Source organism: Tasmannia lanceolata, unplaced genomic scaffold, assembly GCF_043159265.1.
Source record: "Tasmannia lanceolata isolate RefF3 unplaced genomic scaffold, GAP_Taslan_0.1 ptg000013l, whole genome shotgun sequence".
NCBI lineage: Eukaryota > Viridiplantae > Streptophyta > Magnoliopsida > Canellales > Winteraceae > Tasmannia > Tasmannia lanceolata.
In genome coordinates, this window is record NW_027518690.1 from 50,920,790 (window position 1) to 50,941,040 (window position 20,251).

Here is a 20,251-nt window from a genome sequence, read left to right on the forward strand (position 1 = left end):
GGGAAAAAAAAAAAATGGCCTCCTGATGCCTTCTCCTTCAAGAAAAGGGGTATTGAAGGCAGAGGCAAGAATAGAAAGCTATGATTCTTCCGGTGGTGAAGTTAGGAACGCTCGCTCTCAAAACTCTCTCAAAACCCATCGCTTCCAGGCTCAAGCAGCAGGCTGGCTTGCACCCTAGGTTCCGCCAATTCATCATCAACATAGCTCAGGTTCGCTTCTTTTTCTCTCTTTGTTTTCTCATCTTCTCGCTCTTGTAAATAATGCTTGCTTCCCGATCTCCATGGATTCCAACTCTGATTCTTCTACGATATCAGTTATGTATTGTTTTATTCCATCATTGGATTATCTTTGTGCTGCCGAGATTTAGGCTCTCAACTTTACCTTTTCTTTTCTGATCATGAATATCATTTACGCATTTCTTCCTTTCCTTACCTGTTTATTTATCTGCATTGATTGTTGATTACATCAACGAATGGTATGCTCTGCCCTTATTTTTCATTTCCATTCCCATTCACTTTCATAGATTTCTTAAACTTTTATTCTGAGAATTGAAATGAGCACTTTTGGTGTTGCCTCGTGTACATCTCTGGTGACTAATTTTGCAATGTTGAATGCTGTTTTTTTGCCTATAATCAATCCCCTAGGCACTCTTCGTTTCAGATTGTGACCACCGATGGTGGTTTTCGGCCCATAATCGGTTGGGACCCTCACAATCGGTTATGAACAGGGCCTTGACATAGTTGTCATTTCTACCTTCCTTAAGCCGTATATGGCTCTGTAGTGGTAAGTCTGACAGAAAAGTTGAAAACTGACGTCTAGAGGCAGGTTTATCAGTTAATGATTTTAGTTTCTACAGTAACTACACACTTAGCATGAACTGTAAACTCATGTTAGTTTGTGAGGAGAATCTTGGGATTGATTCTTTAAGGGGATTATAAAAAAGAAAATCATTAAGGCGACTGCCTTTTTATTTGACTAGAACATGGAAACTGCTAGTTCAATGAAAGCTTCTCGTTGTAGTCAAAACCTAATGATCTAACCTTTTCAAAGTCCTACAATCATTAAAATGATTTCTGTGTTAAAATCAAGCCGTAAGAGCTGAAGTTTCTTGTTCTATCCGGTTGAATTGGCCGTTCCTATTCGATTTTGGAATCATTGATTGTGGGAAAATATATAGGTTGAATCTTCAATTGAGATGCAGTATGGTACAAATTGATATGACCAGTAATGTTCCATTTGTATTTTGTTTCCATTATGTCAATGGCACAAAAGACAGCTGTCAGGCCAGCCATGTTGTACGGCTCGGGATGTTGGGCCACCAAGAAGCAGCATGTGCATAAGATGAGTGTAGTGGAGATGCGAATGCTTAGATGGATATACGGCCACACAAGGTTAGATAGAATTAAAAATAAAGACATTCGTAACAAGGTGGGGGTGGCACCAATCGAGGAGAAGATGAGAGAGCACTGCTTAAGATAGTTTGGACATATCCAACGTAGGCCTTTGGATGCTCCAGTGAGAAGAGGCGACTCGTACCAAGTTGATTGAGTAAAAAGAGGTAGGGGCAGACCGAAAACAACTTGGGTAGAAACAGTGAGGAAAGACTTGATGGCTAGGAACATAACGGAGAACATGACCTTGGATAGAAGAGAATGGAAGAAAATGATCCATGTCAGGATTAGACTTAGTTAATTTGAGCTGGGTAGATTCTTTCACCTTCATCATGAAAGTTTTCTAAAGGATTCATTAGCCAACCCCAACTGGTTTGGGACAAAGGCTTAGTTGAGTTGAGTTGAGTTATGTCGATGGCACAATTTTTTTCTCCATAGACTCAATTATGAAGGAGAGACATGTTTGCCTCTTTCTTGCTCCCTAGCTGAGATGACATGATTGTTTGCATGAGGAAGCCCAAGAGCTTGTAAATGAAATATTTGAATATTTACTTGAGACATGGGGAACCTGTGATATCTCGTCATCATGTGATAACGTCTGGAAATCCATGTTGTCAATAAGGACACGGTTTGTAACCAGAAGCATGACATTGGGCTTGGTTTACAAAGATTTTAATCTTGCTTTTCTAGGGAAGTGTTGTGGATACAGAAAACTTTCGTTGCAAAAGAAGTGCATTTAATTAATAAGAACATGGTTTGTAACCAGAATCATGATGTTGGGCTTGGTTTACAAAGATTTGAATCTTGCTTTAATAGGGAAGTGTTGTGGGATAGCGTTTGGATACAGAAACTCTTGATTTATGATTTCATGGGTCCTCAATTAGCAGAAGCAGCATGATGGTGAGATGACGTGGGAGCGAGAGTGGCATGCCAACCAAACATATATATAAAAAAAAACAAACTATAAAATATTTGAAGAATTAAAAAACTCAGAAGATTCTGAAGCAGGAATTTCACCTTAAGGAGTAGATTTTGGCAACTGCCAAGGGTTAGCGATTGAATTGGCTATTTTTAAAGGTTGGATAGGTTCTTTGAAGATGTAACTCTTCACAGTTTCAAGATTTGGTTGGTTTCATGTGTTTCTACATATCTTGGGTGCTTTTGGCGATGACAAACGGCCTGTTCTCTGGAATCTGGATGGCTGAACAGCCATTTGGAGACGCAGGAAGAATCCTTTGGTGGATGCCTCCATATGTTATGTACCATTTGGAATGAAAGAAACAAGACAATTTTTGAAGATAGAGATGATCCACCCTGCTGCGTACATCTAGCCCTCCCCAGATCCCACAATGGCGGGAGCCTCGTGCACTAGGCCGCCCTTTTTTTAGAGATGATCCACCCTGGAAATTGGTGATGTTTATTAGCTATCTGTTATTCACTGAGCTTCAACAGAAACAGAGTTTTGAGAATTGTTGGCTAGGGCTCCTCTGCAATTGGAAAGTCACTTCCAAACTTGATGTTTTTTGTTGCTAGAGGGGTGCCCCTTCCTTGCCCCTCCCCATTCTCTCTAGGTTCCCCCTAAATTTAATTTTAACCGAAGTTTTTTGGAATTCTTTGGGGCAAGGTTGCCCTCTTGGCGTCAAAGGCTGCATGAGGTAGAAGTATTAGAACCTTTAACTGGTCTTTAAATTTTCAAGTAGGAATTGCAGCCTAGGTATGGGAGGAGTGTGATTCTACTAAGGCCACCTTAGAATCTAGCACAGGACCATGGGCATGGAGATTAATAAGTTCTATTGTGCATGTAGCGGATCTCTGTAAAGAGTTGGTACCTCTCATTAAGCATATTCCAAGGAGCAAACGCTAGGGATAATCTTGCTAGGGACGGACTGGATAGGGAAGTTTTGGCTATCAATCGAGAACTACCACTTGTTTGATAGATAAGAGTTATTTTCTAAGGGGGAGGATCCTTGGTTTTTCTACTTCTGTTTTTATTGTACTCTTTGTATGTACCAGGACCACCTTGTTCACCGTACATCATATTTAGCCTTTGGTTTTAATATTTTACCATTGCCCTTCAGAAAAAAAAATGTTTCCCTCCTCATGTGCTCCCAGAAAGGGCTCAAATTTTAAGTACAGAATTAGTGATGCAATGTAAAGGCACGGAAGCGATGGTCAAGTATTGCAGGGATGCTCTGATACCACTTTGATGCAATATAAATTCATGGAAACGATGTTTTGGTGTTGCAAGGTTTGCTTTGATACTACTTTGACGAAAGATGGAGAAATATATGAAATTGTGGAATGGTTGATCAGTCCCAAATAAGTCATTGGCGGCAAACTGCATCAAACTACTCTATTCGTAAGCCACAACCAAGTCTATGAATATCCGATCCTACAAATGGCTAATTCCAACAAAGAAATGATTTGACTTCCTTAGCAGATTTCTGCTCATAAATTGCACCATTGTATCTGTTTCAATCAGTAGTTAACACTCCAAAATGTAGTTCAAACTTCAAACAGTATAATATTCTATAATATCACAGGTATGAAAGGAGCTCTGTCCCAGCAAGACTTGTGGTAAGTAAGAGACTAATGTCTTAACAAGACATTGATTTCAAAAAACAAGACATTGATTTCAAATTTGGACATGTGACTGTTGTGCATAGAACCTGTTCTCTAACAGGAGTGTTGGGTGCTCGATTAAATAGGTCCGATTAAATCCCAAAATGGGTGTAAACAGGGAGATACAGTCTGAAGCCACACAGATGACCAGAGTTAATGAATTCTCAGTTCATAGGCTTAGGTGCCTGGACACTTTCATGGCTGGGAACCTAATTTATCTTGTTTGTCAATGCATAGATCTGATATTGACAAACAGAACTGCATCATTTCGTTTTTATGCTTGTAGAGTTAACAATGAGTGCATCTCAGGTGAAAGGTAATAGCAAATTCTAGTTGGAAACTATCTTGCAGCAGGTTTTATCACATCAGAGTTATGCTCGGTTTATCACTTGAACTGTCTCAATGTGAGCAAAATCAGATTCTTGGCCTGCACAAATAGTCACTATGGCTAGTTCTGCTCATCATTCACGAAAGGTTGGAGTAGTGAATCCCGGCTCAATTCATTTCAGTAACGGGTTTTAACTACTTAATTCATAGCTGGCTTCCAGATTGAGTGAAATTCCAAGGCTTTGATCTATAAATACAGATAGTGCAGCCGAGGTTTACACGATTCTGCTCTCTAGATTCATGTACTTCCAAGTGAATCGACTGAATTTACTTGGCTAGGTTACTTAATTGAATACAGTTTCTGAGCACAGATCAATAGACGATCTATTCTCAATGTTCGGATCTGTCATAACTAATCAACTCAACATCAAAATCACCTTATGAAATTTAAACCAAAAAACACTGAATCCAGGTCCAATAGTCAGAAACCGAGCAAGACTTCCTCCAGATCAAGTAAACCTGAAAAGCGTCCTGAACTGAATCCATCAGAAGCTCTGGAACACGGTTTTGCAGGGATTGTTTCGATCTTGAATTCAGTGGTGGAATTTGCTTTTCGATTAGATCTAAACTTTATCAGTCGAATCCAATCCAGAAGGAGATTGGATAGTCAAGCAAGAATCCAGATCTGAGAAGAATTCATGCAATTCTCAGATCTGGACAAACAGTTTCTCCCTGCAGCATTCACTTCAGCTGAAGGTGAAAGTTGCTAATGGTTCCTTCTAATTTCCACTGCTCTTTTTCAAATTTCTCAGAGAACTTTAAAGCTCTTGTTGGAATAATATCACAGAGCACATAAAGCAGATCACAGAGGAATCATTTACTCTTTAAACAACAATAGCAGGTCGTACTTGACTTTCTATACTTCGAATATAATTTTCACTATTTCTGTTTGCATGCAATTTTCCTCAGGAAGTTCTTTGTATCTTCCTACTACTTATTATCTTTCCCCTATATTTATTTGCATGATTGTGTGTCAATGCAAGTATGTAATATTGTAAGTGCTTCTGTACTTGTAGGCTATGCATCCACTAATGAAAGTAACCAAATGACTCTGTCAACTTGTTGCACTGTTTTATGCATTTCAATATTCATATGCATGTGTGTTCTGAAGCTATGAATAAATATACGTAATTAATAAAAACCAACTATTTCTCTTATCCTGTTGCACTTTCTCAAAGTTGGCTATGCTAAATATTCTTTTCTATGATAATAATTTGATAGCTCCCCCACCTTTTGCTTTCGTGTATTGTTCCCTGTTCTGAAATTTTGTGTATCATTCATTGTTCTGAAACATAACCTTTTATGACTTTTCTATGTCCTGCAGCTGTTTCTTTGTTCTTCCTAATAATGCTATTTATTTGCTTCCATGCTATTGAAATCAGGCAAACCACCGACTGAGCACGAACATACAAAGACGCGTTTATAGTCATGCAACTAATGTTGAGATCCGCCCTTTGAATGAGGAGAAAGCTGTTCAAGCTGCGGTGGATCTTCTTGGGGAACTTTTTGTATTCTCGGTAGTCTTTATTCTGAAGTAGACTTACTCATTTTAGCTCCTTTAAAATTGAATTAGTCCTTATATTGCTTTCACTTATGCGTATACACATGTTCTTGCATGTGTTTTCATCCACTCACTCAAATGGGAATTGACTGAATAAATGTGTGTGCGCGGGCGTGTGCGCGCACGTTCTCGTGTTTTGCATCTGTGTATGCACACATATGTGTGTCAATGTGCAAGGAAAGCTGCCAAATTTACATTTCTTGGATCCTTCCCTTGGAGTTCCATTCATTTTCTTTACAATTATATTTTTATTTTGTGTTGTGCTTTTCATAATTATTCAGGCAACTGCAACTGATATTTTCCACATGATTAAATAGGTCGCAGGAGTTGCAGTGATCTTTGAGGTGCAAAGAAGTGCCAGATCAGAAGCTAGAAAGGAGGAATTGCGCAGGCAGGAATTGGAGGTACGATATCAGAATTCATTGATTTGTAAGTACTGTTATTTTCAGTTTTTCCAAGTGAAATTGAAATCTGGTATCCTGGAAACGTAAGTTCTCCCTATCTAATTGTGGATACAAATTTTTGCCAAACATTAAATATTGACAGCATAATTGAACCAATAGAAAAGAATCCAAAAAAATATGATCAAATAAATAAAGAAAAATCTCAATATCCAAATTCAAGAAAATCCATAATGCACCAACATACCAAAAATGCCTTGACAGTTCATCAATATGCATGCATTCCCTGTTATAAAGCATATACATCATAGGGAGAATGAACTAATTGATAGTTCATGAGGGAGCCATTGGCCATGGAGATCACCCACATGCAGTACGCCGATGCTACTCCCCTTTTCAGCAGTGGTTCTGAGGAGAGAGTGAGGAATCTCAACGTAGTCTCGAGATGTTATGAAGCTGTGTGGGGGTAGTGGATGAACTTCATATGCTATGCTTTAGTCAACAATTGGAATTTTCATCAGACACGCTTGTGGAAATGTATCGACACTCCATTCAACACTTGTAAACGTGCTGCTAGAACTATTAGACTTAATATGGGTGCACCAAGACATTATTGTACCATGTCAAGTGAAATACTATTTATTATCGAATGTAATGTTTACCATCTAATGGACGGTTAGGATCAACCTATCTATAGAGGGTTAGGCTCAACCTATGGAAATACTATTTATCATTAACTCTTATTTTATTATTAACTCTTCTCTAACTAATATTTGTTCTTATCCCCCACTAAACCTATAATACTAAATAAATACATATTCTAATATCATATTCATTGTACCCTCTTGATCTCTCTTGATGCATATTAGAGATTGAGGATAACTAGATTAGATTGATGAATGCACTTCTATTTGATTATCTCATGTTCTTTGAGACTAATAGTTACTTAATCCTCTTACTTATTAGTTTGTTAAATGAGTATCATATTATTTTGTTACAAATTATTTTTAATAATCAGTAATTTTATATGTAAGTATGCATATGGGCGTGTCCTCGTTTCTAGATTTTTAAGAGTTGCCGTGTCGGACACCTCGTATCCTCGTTGACACCCAACACAAATCCGTATCCACAGATCATAGGTTATGGGAGTTAAATTGGAGAGGAGAGGGTAGGTGGATAAGTTTTCTTGGATCTTTGGGTTGCAAGCCGATGTCTATCATTAACTTTTGTGGTTGTCGTTATTTGTGGCTTGCCTGCCAAGTATTTGTGGGATTCAATGGATGAGCAAGTGGAGAGGAAGCTCTTCCCATGGTAGAAAAGTTTGTTGTCATTGGGAGGAAGGCTTATTCCCATTAAGGTAAAACTTTTCAATATGCCTATATACTACATCTCTCTTCGGATGCCCGATTAGTTGTTATTAACAAGCTAGATTGTTTGCAGAAAAAATTATTTGGGAATGTCAAGGAAGAGAGTAGGAATTACCATTTGGTAAGTTGAGATCTGGTTTGTAGTGCCAAGTTGGGAGGGGTCTTGGGATTAGAAGTCTCAGAGAGATGAAGATGAATAGTGTCTTGCTTGGCAAATGGATTTGGCAGTTTGGAGAGAAGGGAAATCAGCTTTGGTAGGTAGTGATTGCTGAGAAGTACATGGTCAGTTATGCCCTGTGGGAAATGATGGACATCTACCGGTTTCAAGGGATTCTTATCTGGAGGGATATCGCAAGATCCACACTCATTTCAAAGGGGAGTTACGTATAAGTTCGCTCAGGGTCTGTTTGGTTGCACAGTATCCTAGGTTTTGTAGCGGTTTTGTGTGGTTTTTGGCTACCATGTCAGCAAAATACTCTATTTGGTTGCATGTAGAGTTTCAAAGTACCAGGAGGCTACTTGTCTCCTTTTGGTCTCCTCCTTGTCTGTTTTTTTTTTTGTTTAATTGATAAGCTGGGGTTAGGCGAGATCCCTACCAGAAACTACAAAAAAAAAAAAGAAGGAAAATTACATTGGCACATAAACTGTCTCCAAAGAATCTAGAGCAATACAATCAGACAGCTCTTTAGGGAGTGAGTGAGAAGGGATATCCTCTCCCTTACAAGGACAACTCGGTTTAGAGAGAAAATCAGCAGCAGAGTTTACCTCTCTCCATGTGTGAGAGATGTGCCAGATGTTGAAGGATTGTAAATTCTCCATGATTTGGGAGTGTGGTATGAAAATGTTTCCAGGGGCATTTGTAAAGAGTCTAAAGACCAACAATAATGTTTACGGCCAGTAGAGAATCCGAGTCCACCCATATGTCTTTTATGTTTTTCTGCAGAGCCAGATGAATGCCTTTGAGGATTGCTTTGAGCTCGAGTCCATTAATTTGGTCATACTCAGCCTCGATCGAGAAGGACCTCACTGTTTTTATCCCGTAGAATGCCTCGCATTGCAGCTGCATTTTGATCAAGGGAGGCATCTGTGTTTAGTTTGATAGTACCATTCGGAGGTTTTATCCATATGCAGGTCAACCTTGTAACTTCTAGGATCTGGTTCGTCATTCAGAGAGAGGAAATGGAGACTACTTTTGACCAGCTGAAGGATGTTTTATAGGATCACTCGTTTATCCTTGGGCGGGCTACCATGGATCCTTGCGTTCCTTTCATGCCAGATTGAGTAGGTCGATGCTCCTAGAGCAAGCTTCATTGCCGTAGGAGTCTGACCTTTCCCTATAAAGTGATTCCTGATCCATTCTTCTTCTTCAAGAAGCATTTTTCTTTGGCTTTCTCCTTGAACAGAACCTCCAGAGGATTGAAGACCATATCCAAGCAGAGTAAGAACAGTTGAAAAAGATGTGATTGATGGTTTCTCTGTATCTATTGCACTGAATGCAATTCGTTTCTCTGGTTCCTCCTTGTCTGTTTATGTGGCATGCCAGCGAACTATTTTTGCCAGTAATCTTGGGATTGATAATCTCTCTCTCTCTCTGTATATTGGTAATGAATCCCCCTACCACTACTTCACTTGGTTGACAACCAGACACTACTTATCTCTACTCTAGGAGGTAACTACGAGGAGACTACTTACCTCTACTCTCTCTATATATTGGTGATGACTACGTAAGTTTTAATTCGCCAATATTCTACGAGGTAACTACCTGCAACCAAACTGACTGTTAGGCTTGCATGTCCAGTTCTGGCATGACCTGCTGGAGGAGCTTTCATTGATCTCTTTAAAGTGGGCCTAAATTGTGGTGCAAATATGAGTCTTTTTATCGTTAGGAGGGCAAGGTGGTGTGGAAGGACTTTAAATAATTAAATGCATGTTCACAGAGTTGCTTGTGGAGGTTCATGGGTATGATGGGGTACTGGTGTAGCCAGAATCACGATGAACAGGACGGGGTTGATCACGGTCAAACACCGATCATATAAAGCTTCAAATCCACGAAGGGATCTTCTATGAATGTGTGAAGAACAAGTAAAACTGCCACTTTTTCTAAAGAAGAAAGAAGAAAGTTTCTTTGATCTCAGAAAAAATAAACATGGACCATGCAAACAACCCTTGCATGACTCCTTTTATAACTAGAATTTAATCTACACCATTGGTTTAATCTAACAGTCATTATTAACTCCCTAACCTGTAACTACTACTCATATGACTCAGATTTCACTCACAATCAACTACAAAAACTCAGCTCAAATTCCTCCTAAATTTGCTAAAGAAACTCAACTAACCCAAAATCTATTGGAATTGTTAAAAATGCAACAGAGAATTGTTGCATGTTCTTGCTGACTGGATGCCTTTAATTGGAAGTCCTCCTCCTCTCATGCAAATGAGACGTGGATGGGTGGTTTAAGTATGGACTAGTGGTTTGCGTCAGGTATGCTGGAGATGGTGTTAATATGACCTACCTCATTTTTCTTATTGCCTCAAAGAGATTCTATTTGTGCTTATGTCTCTGACCTGTGCGGCACTATTATTTTAATGTCCCAACATTAGCTCTGAGTGAGCCTAACCCAAGTTACCTAACCTTAGCCTGCGGAAAGTAGGACACTTACAAAAGCAGCACGGAAATTTCCTGAAAAGCTAATCATTGGTTCTTCTCTCCATCGGAACAATAGGTCCATTATGCTCATTACTAAACTTGTTGAAGAGATGAAATATAACTTTTTGATCAAAGGTTGAATCGATCATCTGAAGAAGAATTAGGCCAAATGGTTATTGGAAAAAGCAACCCCAAAGATTTGGGACCAAAAACGGTTAGCAATGACCATCGAATATGTCTCTTCAGCTTGAGTTGGGTTAAAAGCACGGAATGTATTTGCACCTGTGAATGGAAGAAGACTTGTATTAAACCACATAAGGCTTTACAAGATTGAATGTTCAGAGGTTTCAGAGGTGATCTGCAAATGGGAAGGTCTCATCTATTTATAGGCTCCTTCCTCCTACGCCAAAGGTCGTGCTCTTCTAGGATCTCTAGAACTTGTCTCTACAAAGAGACTACGGAATACTCTATAAAATCTTACAAATATCTATATATTTACATACTTCTAGTCCTCTTCAGGAGTCTTCTATGCATTTCTAAAGTTTTGGATGGTTCTCTACTCCTCCAGGGCTGTCGTGAGCCTCCTTTATGCAATATAAAAGGAAATCAAGCTAGCCAAACTATCATCCCGTGACACTTGGGGGCAAAAAATCTAGTGAGTCGGTTTATTAGTTTCTGAGTCAAATGGCTGGACATTTTCCTCTGTGTCTACTATTCCACATTCTGTTTCACATAAATTTTGTTTCAGGGAAAAGGTGATTGCCAGAATCATTAGAACACCAACCATTATAAATGTTGATCAGACCGCTGATCATCTCTTCACTAAAGGATTGGGTAATTAGAATAAAGTAGATCGATTAAAAAGGCAGACATTATTAGCTGTTTTGATAACATCAATCATGCTTTTCTTAATGAAATCCTAATCTCATATGTTGTTCCCAGACCACCCACGCCTTCCTTTCTCCTCTTGCCTGTTCAGGCGAGGTCTGAAGAGATCAGATCTCTCAAACCAAGTGATAGAAGGAGAAGTGATGTTTCACATTTCTTTTACTTACGAGTTAAAATGCAAAGAAATATTTTGACCATTTTTTTCTAAGCTGTTGCATCAAAGCTCAGTTGCACGAAAATTAACCTTTTCACTTTTTTGAGAATGAGACGGATGAATGAAAATGATACTACTGAGTAGGATCAACCACCAAAAAAATGATATGTTTTTTGTGCAGCTAACTTTGCAGCGACGGAGGTTTGATAGACTCTTATTTCTTTGCATTTTATTATGAATCCATTTTTCCCATTTCCTCCTCTAATAATTCATAAGCGCCATCCTTTTCCTCAGGTAGGAAATCCACTATCATTTTAGTTTTGTTTTCTGAGTATAATAACACTAACAATTCTGTTAATTTAGGCAATGAAGCAAATAGATGAAGAGTTAAGCCGTGAGGTGGAACTTCTTAAGCATAAGCTGGAGGAACTAGAGCAGCATGCCAGAGGACGAGGGCTCGCTGGTATCCTCAATTTCAGGCATGCCTCACCCGAACAAAGCAAGCCGGCTACACCTGCTTGATGATACAATTTGTTAACATGATATGTTATGGAAACCTATTCTTTGCCTTGGGTTGAAATGGTTTTTTTTCATTGCAGCCTCTCCATTTGCAAATGCAACTAGTGATTGAAACTGGGCTAGTTAAGTGTCGGTGCATGTTCATTTTTGTTTGCAATTTAGTCAGAAGCTGTTGTTCTTCATCTAAAGGCTATAAAGCAGATGCAAGTGCTTAAGAGGGAAGAAGAAGAAATCTAGAACTCAATAATACAACAGGCATGGCTGCCATGTTGGCACTGCATCAAAAGCCTTATTTGTTTTGGATTTTAGTCCAAAACTAATTATTAGGAAGAAGAAATAATTGGGGGAAAATCGAAAAAAATTGGTTGAATCAGTTAAAAATCAGCTTAAATAGGAAAGTCGGAAAAAATTTGACAAAAATCTGTGGAATTGAATCGCCAAACAAATATGTAAAATTGATCAACGTCAATTTTTATCGGCAAAATATAATCGGAAAAGATTTTGGTGTAAATCAACAAAAATCGGTTCAAATATAGGTTTTTTTTTTATGTTTGCATATGAAGTCCAAAAAGTTGCCGGTTTAAACTGTTTTTACCGATTTAACTCATTTTTTATTTCTGATTGAACACAAGTTTTTTTCTTAAGCACAATTTCTTCTTCCTCTTTATTATGAACCCGAATCGGTTTGCAACGTGATTGATCTTCTGGGAGGGAAGATCAGCCTCTTGATCCACTTTGAGGGAAGGATCAATCCTCCTTGTGCATAAAGACACTTTCTGGAATATTATTCTTCATTCCTCAAGAAGGGCTACGTAAAAGTTATCTGTAGAAAATACATAATCTAGATAATCCTTGTCTTTAAGACTCCTACACATCACAAACAACCACAGAGCAAATCCTACCAACTAATAAATCTAAACTAATTTATTCCAGCCCAAGTGGGACCCATAGAGGCACGTAACACTCTTGCTCTTCTTCTTCCATGGATGGAGAGGCGGCGAGTGACACCAATCTGGTGGACAGAGGATGGCACAGTAGCAAGAGAGCAAATACATTTGAGATGGCCATTTTACAATCATTTAGACACTTGCTGTAATTACCTAGTCAAAAGCCCGTATGACTCCAATATTTTCTTTGGAAAAAGTTACACGCAGTTATTATCACCTTCATTTGCTATAAGAGGGTACCCACTCTCACTCAGATTATTTTCTTCAATCATCTCCCGTTCGGTGAGCCAAACAAAACAAGCATCTGGAAATTTTGACTATTGGTATTTCGTTTGCCCATGATGAGCAAACAACATCTCCATTATTCGGCTCTGATGCTGCGCTTGGAAGAGACTCAAAAAATCCCGCATCCGAGAGGATGTAATCTCTCAAGAACAGTAGCGAAGAATTAGAGTAGAAGCAACCCACATTCAACGGCCAGAATCCAACTTTTACTCTTTGTTTTTCGGTCTAATGGTATGAAAGTTCAAGTTATCGAAGAATCAACATCATGTTATTGACTCAATTCTTTTGCTTGTGAACCCATTTAAGTGGTGGCCCGATAGATTGATGCTCCCCAACCGATAGTTTAAAAACCAAGGGCCTCTTTGGATAGTGGTCATAATGTCCAATTTGCAAACGAGATTAACTTAAAATAATCTTATTTGCAAATAAGACAACTCATCCGAGCCGTTTGCTAGGGAAAATTTTAAAATACTGTAAAAAAAGAATCACATAAATGAATTTATTCTACATATCTCACACCAAAATCATTTCATAAAAGAAAAAACAGTGCATTGTTCTCTCTTGTGATGTATTTTATTTTGTACATGTATAATAATATAAATATATGAGAAAAGTGTTCCTGCGCTGCAGCTCTGGGAGCTTCCCTATGCTTTAGTGGCTTATAAAGCCTCCCATTGGTTCGTACAGCGGGTCCACCTCTGCGGGTCCACAAAAGTGACGAATGGGAGGCTTTTTGCGCTGTAGTGCAGGACCACTTTCCTCTAATATAAAATCGTGATGGAAAAAATGGGTAGTTTTATTTATTTTCATTATAGCTTTACTTATATAGAATTATTTGAGTATATTTTTTTTATCAAGTCTAGTCAATGGAGTATTCAGCTATGTCCACAACTTTTCCTAGAACCGCCTCTTTTGTTTGTCTTTTCCTGAAAGTGACATTATTTTTTCAGGAAAAGACTGGCAAAAGGGGTGGAAATGCTCTCATTTTTGTGTGTGGAAATACTAGGAAGGGGGGGGTGGAATTATCATTTCCAGGTATCTTGCAATAACAAATATTTTATAATACATCCATCGTGGACTTTATCATCTTTTTCCTTGATTCGCATGCAAATTTTATACCGCAGAAAGGCATCAAAATAGATGCGTGTGCGTAGTGGATGATAGTGGAGGTGAGCTTTATACCTTTCTTTCTTCACTTGTCTCTTCCAAAAGGTGAGATATGCTCACCGTCCGAAGCTTCCTTTCCTTTTCAAAGGTAACCCTTTTGCTCATGTAATTGTGAGGTGGAAGATCTGGGTAGTAAGATCCCAAAATTACCCTTCTCCTCCTCTACTCACAAGTAGGGGTGGACATGGTTCCAATTCGAACCGAGGAACCGAACCGAACCAGCACATATGGTTCGGTTCGGTTCCATATTTATATGGTTCGGTTCCGGTTCTGATATCCTGGAATCGATGGAAATTCGGTTCGGTTCTGGGTTTGGAATCCCGGAACCGAAAACCGAACCGAGAACTGACCCTCACCTTAAAACCCAATTCCTCATCTCTTTGCCTTTAAAATTTTAATTCACCCCCCAAATTTGTGTTTTATTATTCCAAATTTGTGTGTGTTTGTCAGTCATATATAATTTTTGCATTGCTCAAATTTGTGCAAATTTGTGCCTGATTATTCCAAATTCGTGCATGTTAGTGTTTGTAGTTCATATATAAACAGGACCGAACCGATTATAAATACGATTAGTCAAAATATCTACATTTGGTGAAGGTTGGGTAAACCCAGAACCGAACCGAACCGAACCGATTATATATGGTTTTGGTTCGGTTCGATTCCAAACATATATGGTTCGGTTCTGGTTCCAATTTTAGGGAACCGATTATATATGGTTCGATTCTGGGTATACTCCAAAACCGAACCGAACCATGTCCACCCGTACTCACAAGTGATATGGAAAATGGTTATGAATACGGTTGCAAGTTCACATATAACGTATGGTTGGGGGGTTTTTGGGAATACAATTGTTCCCATATATAAAGCAACCTAATGGATTTTTTTACTCTACTGTAAACTTCTCCCGTCTCATGTATTTAGGGATTTGAATGAGTTTTCTAAATACAACTAAAGACGGTGTAAGAGCATTCCCAACTACAGAAGTGGTGGGTATTCATCAGATTGTCGATCCCCACACAACTAGTGAGAAGTGGGTCTGAATTGAGGCGTTGTACACCTGGCCGGGGGACCAAGAAAACAAGGGATTTTGAAGGTAGACTTGGTGTAGAATGGCGATAACTGTTGGAGACTTGGATTTTGAATGTGCGGGCTTGGTACTCCTGCCGACATTTGGTACCCACACCCACGGGGACTTCAGGGTAAATCTGTCATTACGAAGTATAAGGGTATCTGTATATGGCATTCTTCACCGAACGATGAGGTGTATAATTCCTTTTTTCCGCGTCCCTTCACCTTTGTGCTGCTATTTACACACGGAGGGAGGGAGATTTGGGAGACTAGAAATAGCAATTCATCTTCCTCATCCTTCTCTTCCACCATCTATCTCAGCATCATTTTCAATCTGATTAAGGTTTTAGAGGACTTTCATTTCTTCAATTCCTCACTTTATTGGGTTTTCTTTTTCATCTTGCATGTTCTATCGTTCTTTAACTGGAATTAGGGCTTCACGATCGAAATTTTTTCAAAAACATTTTTTCTCTTCATTTCCTTCTCTTGTTTTCTTCGATTCTCAGATTCAACTATTGTTCCTAATATTTTTTTTTTAGGTTTTCAAAGGGGATTTGGGATTTGAATGGGGAAGGGTTCGAAGATGGGGTGCAAGTCCGCATCACACCAGCTCTTGAAGGACAAAGCCAAGAACCGAGTGGAGGATCTGCAAGGCATGTTTACAGATCTTCAGTTTGCGCGCAAGGAGAGCCGCACGAGCGATGTCGTCATCTTGGAGGAGCAAGTCCACCAGATGTTGCGCGAGTGGCAGGCTGAACTCAACGAGGCTTCCCCCGCCCCCTCCTTGCATGTAAAATAATCCAGGCTATTCATCCATTTGTCAATTTTTTTAATTTGATCTGGTGTTTGATTTGCTCATTTCTTATGCAGGGGAATAGCCTGGGTTCTGCGAACCTCTCCTCGGATATCCGTCGTCTTTTGCAGCTTTGCGAGGAGGAAGATGATGCGACCAGCATATTAGCTGCATCAGCCAGCCCAAAGCCTCAACCTCATACCCAACTTCATGCCCTTCAACCAGGACACAATACTGCCTTTCAACAGGTTGGTTTCTTTCAAAGATGAACTTCTGCTAAGTATGTGCCCCTTGTTGCAGCGTGTGTTGATTCTTGTGGAGATGGTTCTTGAGTTATGGAAAATTCGATTTCAGCAAAACAAAAGAAGAACATGAAAGCTTGGAGAAGGAAAATCCGCACATGTGAAAACTTAATAAATATTGTCATTTATTTAAACTGAAAGTACAATTTTTGTAAGAATAAGCTAATGTCTAGGCCTTAGCTCCGGAATTGAACATGTGTTTGGGCGACTGATCTGAACATAGCATATCAGAATGTAGGCTCCTGTCTGCAGTATCGCCTTGCCATCTGTTACGTGCCTAATTGGCCGTAACAGAAATAAACAAAGAGAAAATAGAAAAAGAGCAGTGAAGGGCGGTTGATTCGAGGCAACCGTACCTCCTAATGGCTAGATTCAAGAGGATCCATGACTCTCCGACAAAGTTTCCTTCGCTGTAAAATTCTCTTCTTTTGCATTTCATTGAAATACATAAACTTAAATACAAGCACAATGAGAATGGCACATCATCAACCCACTTACCACTATCTTGACACATAATAAAAACTAACACCCATGACTCTAAAACACATACCCACAATCCTAAAATGCAAATCCCTACAATAACTACCTTGCAACTACCTCCTATACACCATACATATACATATCAGTATCTTACCCTAGCCTAGTACGGACTGTGTTTGAATAATTTCAATCGCGGTTTTTTTACATACACTGAATAAAGACATTGGAAGTTAACCACCAAGTGATGACTTTCAATGTCATGCATCGGCCCTCTTAAATTGTAGCGTATGTTATAAGTCCAAAATATTTATAATTTTCATGTTTTGCCAGTTGATTGCGTGCATCTCTCACGATTTTCTATGTTAAAATATGATCTGAGCATAGCGTATGAGAATTTAGGCTCCTGTTTGCTGTATCCCCTTGCCATCTTACCCTAACCTAGCTTGCACTATGTTTGAATCATTTCAATCGTGGGCTCTTGCATGCACCGAATAAAGGCATTGGAAGTTAATTGCCATCGATATAAACTGAAAGTACAAATTTCATAAGAATAAGCTACTATCAATGCCTTAGCTCCGGAATTTAACATTTTTTTGGCAATCTTTTTTTGAGCGAGTGATCTGAACATAGCGTATGAGAAGGTAGGCTCCTGTTTGCAGTGTTCCCTTGCCATCTTGCCCTAACACTTGTGCATTGTTTTTGAATCATTTCAATCGTGGGTTCTTGCATGCTCCGAATAAACCCATATAAACTGGAAGTACAAATTTCATAAGAATAAGCTACTGTCTATGCTTCACTCTCAAATTTAAAATTTTCTTCGCAATCTTTTTTTGAGCGAGTGACCTGAACATAGAGTATGAGACTGTAGGCTCCTGTTTGCAGTATCCCCTTGTCATCTTACCCTAACCTAGCACGCATTATGTTTTGAATCATTTCAATTGTGGGTTTTTGCATACACTGAATAAAGACATTAGAAGTAACCACCAAGTGATGACTTTCAATGTCATTCATTGGCTCTCTTAAGGTGTATTGTATATTTTAAGCCCAAAATATTGATAATTGATCATGTTTTACTGGGTGATTGCGTGCATCTCTCACGATTTTCTATGTTAAAATACAAAACATCATCAAAATACCACAGAGGCAGAAAATAGGTGTGTTTTTTTTTTCCATAGTCCAATTATAATTTTTAATCTATAGGAGATTCCTTTTCTTTTCTTTTTTTGTTGGCAATTCTTCTGAGATAGATGTATTATTGATTCTTTCTGATGGCTATTGAATCGGCTTGATTGCAGGATTACTATGTGGGTCAGGCACCACATGGATGTGAGTTTCAAGAAGTTGATCCCTGCAAAGTGAACCACTCTGTGGGGTTGCACAATACAATTTTGAGTAACTTGGAAGTGACTAATCAGACGGATTATTATCAGTTTGATTTGCAGCAAGAGTTCCCCCATAACATGTTTCTTAGTTTTGACAGTAATGGGCAGTGTGTAGATGATGCTATGCAGCATATTTCTGATTTAATGCCAAGAATATGCTTTCCACCCTCTGCCTTCTTAGGGCCAAAATGTGCACTTTGGGACTGCCCCAGGCCTGCACAGGGATCAGAATGGTGTCAAGGCTATTGCAGTAGCTTTCATGCTACTCTGGCTATGAATGAAGGCCCTCCAGGTATGACTCCAGTTTTGCGACCTGGAGGCATTGACCTGAAGGATGGACCACTCTTTGCGTCCCTCACTGCGAAAACACAAGGAAAAGATGTTGGTATTCCAGAATGTGAGGGGGCTGCAACTACAAAGTCTCCATGGAATGCTCCCGGTATGAGTCCATTATGGTTTTTTTGGCTTCCTGTGAGTGTTCAGTTACTCATAATAAGTTCATATCTTTGGTTAGTCTTATGGAGTTACTTCTGACAGACTCTTTGGCATATTTTTGGGCTTCGTCTGACCAGTTGCTTTTGTTGCTTTTCTTCTAATGATGCAGAGCTCTTCGATCTTTCTGTTCTCAAGGGTGAGTCTATTCGGGAATGGCTCTTTTTTGATAAGCCTCGAAGAGCCTTTGAGAGTGGCAACCGAAAGCAAAGATCATTACCCGATTACAGTGGGCGTGGTTGGCACGAATCAAGGAAGCAAGTGATGAAAGAGTTTGGAGGGCTGAAGAGGTCTTACTACATGGATCCACAGCCGTCACACCATTTTGAATGGCATCTCTATGAATATGAGATAAACAACTGTGATGCTTGCGCCTTATATAGACTAGAGTTCAAGCTCGTTGATGCAAAGAAGAGCCCTAAAGGAAAAGTATCATGTGATTCTCTTGTCGATCTGCAGCATCAAATGGGGAGGCTCAGTGCTGAGTTTCCTACAGATAACAAAAGGTCTGTTAAGGAAAGGGCAAAAGTTAATCCAAAGGGCAATTCCGGAAATGGTTATGCAACTCCAAATCAGATGGCTCCTATAAATGAAAATGTTGGTTATGGAGAAAACATTCCTTACGGTTATTTTGTTGAGAGCTTGAATGACTATTATGGAACATAGATGAGGAGCCCTGGGAATCACATGGAAGCAGACATCGTTTCATAGTTAGTATCACAATAACTGATGCATATTCATCCTCAAGTTTGTAACACCTGACTGGCTGCAAATTTCTGGCAAATCACAAATTTTCTTCTATAGCAATAGGCCATCTCAGTTTTCATGTTACATGGGTCATTACTTATAGTTCACTTAATTTGGAAGTGTTACATTTGAATGTTCTTCTGGATGCTGGAGTACTCGTAAGACACTGATTGCTGGAGGATGGTCAACATGCAGTGGTTGTATAACTTTATTTACTTCAGTCTAACTGTAAGGACAAAGGTAAATGACATATGACAATTAGCGTCGCCAGCATTATATAGGTGATCAATGCAGTTGTGGGTACAGTTTTATCCCCTTGCACTACATGTATTTAGTACTTTCCATGTCTATATTAGAAGCTCTATGTTACCAGTCAAAAAAAAGAAAAAGAAAAAAGAAGAAGCTCCATGTTATTGGAAGGCCTTAGTGGGCTCCTTTTTGGCTCACTGCTAGTAAATATAGTGGTTGTTGAATTAACTGTTGCTTAAGCTTCTAATTTGTTGGATATTTTCCTTTCAACTTGTTTTAATGGGGGTTTATCCTATTATGATTTATTGATTTAGTCATTACGGTTGGAAACTTTTTAAAATTTCCATATGATGTGTTTGGCTTGTTCTAAGATACATGAAAAGGCCAAGTGTCCATGAA

At 39.1% G+C, this 20,251-nt stretch overlaps 2 protein-coding genes across 2 annotated transcripts; both read left to right on the top strand.

Annotated features, from left to right (window-relative positions):
- LOC143890524 (Optic atrophy 3 protein (OPA3)) lies at positions 1–12,019 on the top strand. The gene is made up of 4 exons (XM_077395255.1): positions 1–209; positions 5,783–5,917; positions 6,279–6,365; positions 11,785–12,019. The coding sequence occupies exons 1-4, from the start codon at positions 81–83 to the stop codon at positions 11,941–11,943; spliced, it is 510 nt and encodes a 169-aa protein (XP_077251370.1). The 5' UTR covers positions 1–80; the 3' UTR covers positions 11,944–12,019.
- Positions 12,020–15,533: 3,514 nt separating this feature from the next.
- Positions 15,534–20,080, top strand: LOC143890526 (transcription factor VOZ1-like). Its single transcript, XM_077395256.1, has 5 exons — positions 15,534–15,750; positions 15,947–16,197; positions 16,278–16,448; positions 18,278–18,803; positions 18,969–20,080. Exons 2-5 carry the CDS (start codon positions 15,973–15,975, stop codon positions 19,520–19,522), a joined length of 1,476 nt encoding a protein of 491 aa, XP_077251371.1. The 5' UTR covers positions 15,534–15,750; positions 15,947–15,972; the 3' UTR covers positions 19,523–20,080.
- The last annotated feature ends 171 nt before the right edge of the window (positions 20,081–20,251 follow it).

Bases quoted from the DNA above. Each gene is read 5' to 3' on its own strand.
- LOC143890524 (XM_077395255.1), top strand. From the start codon at position 81: ATGATTCTTCCGGTGGTGAAGTTAGGAACGCTCGCTCTCAAAACTCTC. The intron at 210-5,782 runs GTTCGCTTCTTT...TATTGAAATCAG, and splicing joins TCATCATCAACATAGCTCAG to GCAAACCACCGACTGAGCAC. The intron at 6,366-11,784 runs GTACGATATCAG...CTGTTAATTTAG, and splicing joins TGCGCAGGCAGGAATTGGAG to GCAATGAAGCAAATAGATGA.
- LOC143890526 (XM_077395256.1), top strand. From the start codon at position 15,973: ATGGGGAAGGGTTCGAAGATGGGGTGCAAGTCCGCATCACACCAGCTC. The intron at 16,198-16,277 runs GTAAAATAATCC...TTTCTTATGCAG, and splicing joins CCCCCGCCCCCTCCTTGCAT to GGGAATAGCCTGGGTTCTGC. The intron at 16,449-18,277 runs GTTGGTTTCTTT...GCTTGATTGCAG, and splicing joins ACAATACTGCCTTTCAACAG to GATTACTATGTGGGTCAGGC.